Source organism: Nestor notabilis, unplaced genomic scaffold (assembly GCF_000696875.1).
Source record: "Nestor notabilis isolate BGI_N333 unplaced genomic scaffold, ASM69687v1 scaffold35031, whole genome shotgun sequence".
In the NCBI taxonomy this organism is placed as follows: Eukaryota; Metazoa; Chordata; class Aves; order Psittaciformes; family Psittacidae; genus Nestor; species Nestor notabilis.
Window position 1 is genome coordinate 1 of NW_009916678.1, and position 1673 is coordinate 1673.

At 52.5% G+C, this 1673-nt stretch overlaps 1 protein-coding gene across 1 annotated transcript; it reads left to right on the forward strand.

Annotated features, from left to right (window-relative positions):
• Positions 1 to 202: 202 nt before the first annotated feature.
• On the forward strand, positions 203 to 1272 carry NDUFA11 (NADH dehydrogenase (ubiquinone) 1 alpha subcomplex, 11, 14.7kDa; the record flags this gene model as incomplete). The annotated part of the gene is made up of 2 exons (XM_010024681.1): positions 203 to 325; positions 1160 to 1272. Coding segments are annotated over 2 exons (236 nt in total), but the record flags the coding sequence as incomplete, so codon positions are not given.
• Between the last annotated feature and the right edge of the window lie 401 nt (positions 1273 to 1673).

Consider the following 1673-nt stretch of genomic DNA (forward strand, 5'->3'; position numbering starts at 1 on the left):
AGGGCACTTGTCTAATGCTCAGTCTCACCACAGCAGCCAGAATACGATGCCCGCGGGTACCTGACAGCAGATCTTGGTTCGTTTCCCTCTTTTCTCCCGTTGCCCAGCACCGTGTGTGTCACAGACGTGTTTGGGGGGTGGTCCCGGTTGCTTGAGGGTTTTTGTTCGCTTTAGTTGTGGGGGTTTCACCTCTTGTTTGCAGCTACACTCGGGGCTGTGTTCGGGGTGACGACCTGCCTCACTGCCGAGATCCGGGAGAAGCCAGATGATCCCTTGAACTACTTCATAGGAGGCTGCGCCTCCGGAGCTGTCGTCGGGGCGAAAAGTAAGTGTGGGTAACGCCTGTAGTGAACTGAGCCCTCTCTGCTTTTAGAAGCCTTCCTAGAGGGGAAAAATGTCAGTTAATCCTGATGTCTCCTCGTCATCGGAATTCCATTTCATGCCAGTTTGGGTGATGCTCCGTTGTACAGGTCTGCTAAAATAACTACTGCTGCAGAGTGACACCAGGGGTAGCTTCAGGCTGATTTACACCATGCAAACAGAGCTGGCCCAGTTCTGCCTGTTCTAACTGCCGGTTATACCTTGAAATCGCAGGGTGTGGAAGAAGGACCTGTGGAAATCTGTGTTTTCTTGGGAACAAATGTGCTTTATTTTACCTGGAAGATACGTTCTAACATCTGCCTTGTGAATTCTTCACCTGATCTGAGGGACAAGCTGTGTCTGGCTGCTGTCAGGCTAGATCAGCCCCTGCAGGTGTCTGTGCAGCTCTGCCTCCTGTAGGCGTTCCGACTCTGTGTTAAAGACGGGAGGCATTTACTGAAGTTGGAACTGGGATGAAATAGAATTGATCTTTACTTTTCCCAGTTGCTGAGCTGATGGGAGATGGAAACAGTGATGGTTGGGTTTGTCACTGAGGTACAGGCTGGGAGGTTGCCTGTGTAAGGAGATGGGGTAGGGGGCTGGGGAAACTGGTGTTTCCAATGGGAAGCTAAAAGCATGAGAAAATGTAAATCCAAGTCGTTTTGCTGCTTTCACTTGGCAAACAACATTCCTGAGGGTCAAGGGACTGCGAGTAGCTCCTAGAAAAATGACTGTCACGATCTACTCTGTAGTACTTGTGCCCTGAGAGATCTTTTCTGGTTTGTTGTGTTGTTTCCAGCTCACAATTACTTCACCGGTACCATGTGCTGTTTGGGGTTTGGGATCACTGCTGCCCTCATGAAGATTGGTAACAAGGAGGGCTGGAGGCTGGCGGGACCTCCCAAGCTGTGACTGTAGCCTTTCCCTGCAAGCTGTCCTTGGAATGCTGTATGTAATGAGGCTTGGAGGAATAAAGATGCTGTTAAATCAACAGCTGTCACGGAAACCCGGTGCTGTCCAGCTGTTGACAGCTGATGGAGCTGCTGGAGAGGAAGCTTCATCTGCTGCTCCTGCTTGAGTGAGGCCAGAGGAGGCCCCGGAGCTGCTGCGAGGGCTGGAGCAGCTCTGCTCTGGAGCCAGGCTGAGAGAGCTGGGCTGGGGCCGCTGGAGAAGAGAAGGCTCCTCAAGGGGACACCTTAGAGCAGCTCCAGTGCCTAAAGGGGCTCCAGGAAACCTGGAGAGGGGCTTTGGACAAGGGCCTGTAGGGCCAGGACAAGGGGAATGGCTTGAACCTGCCCGAGGGGAGATTGAGA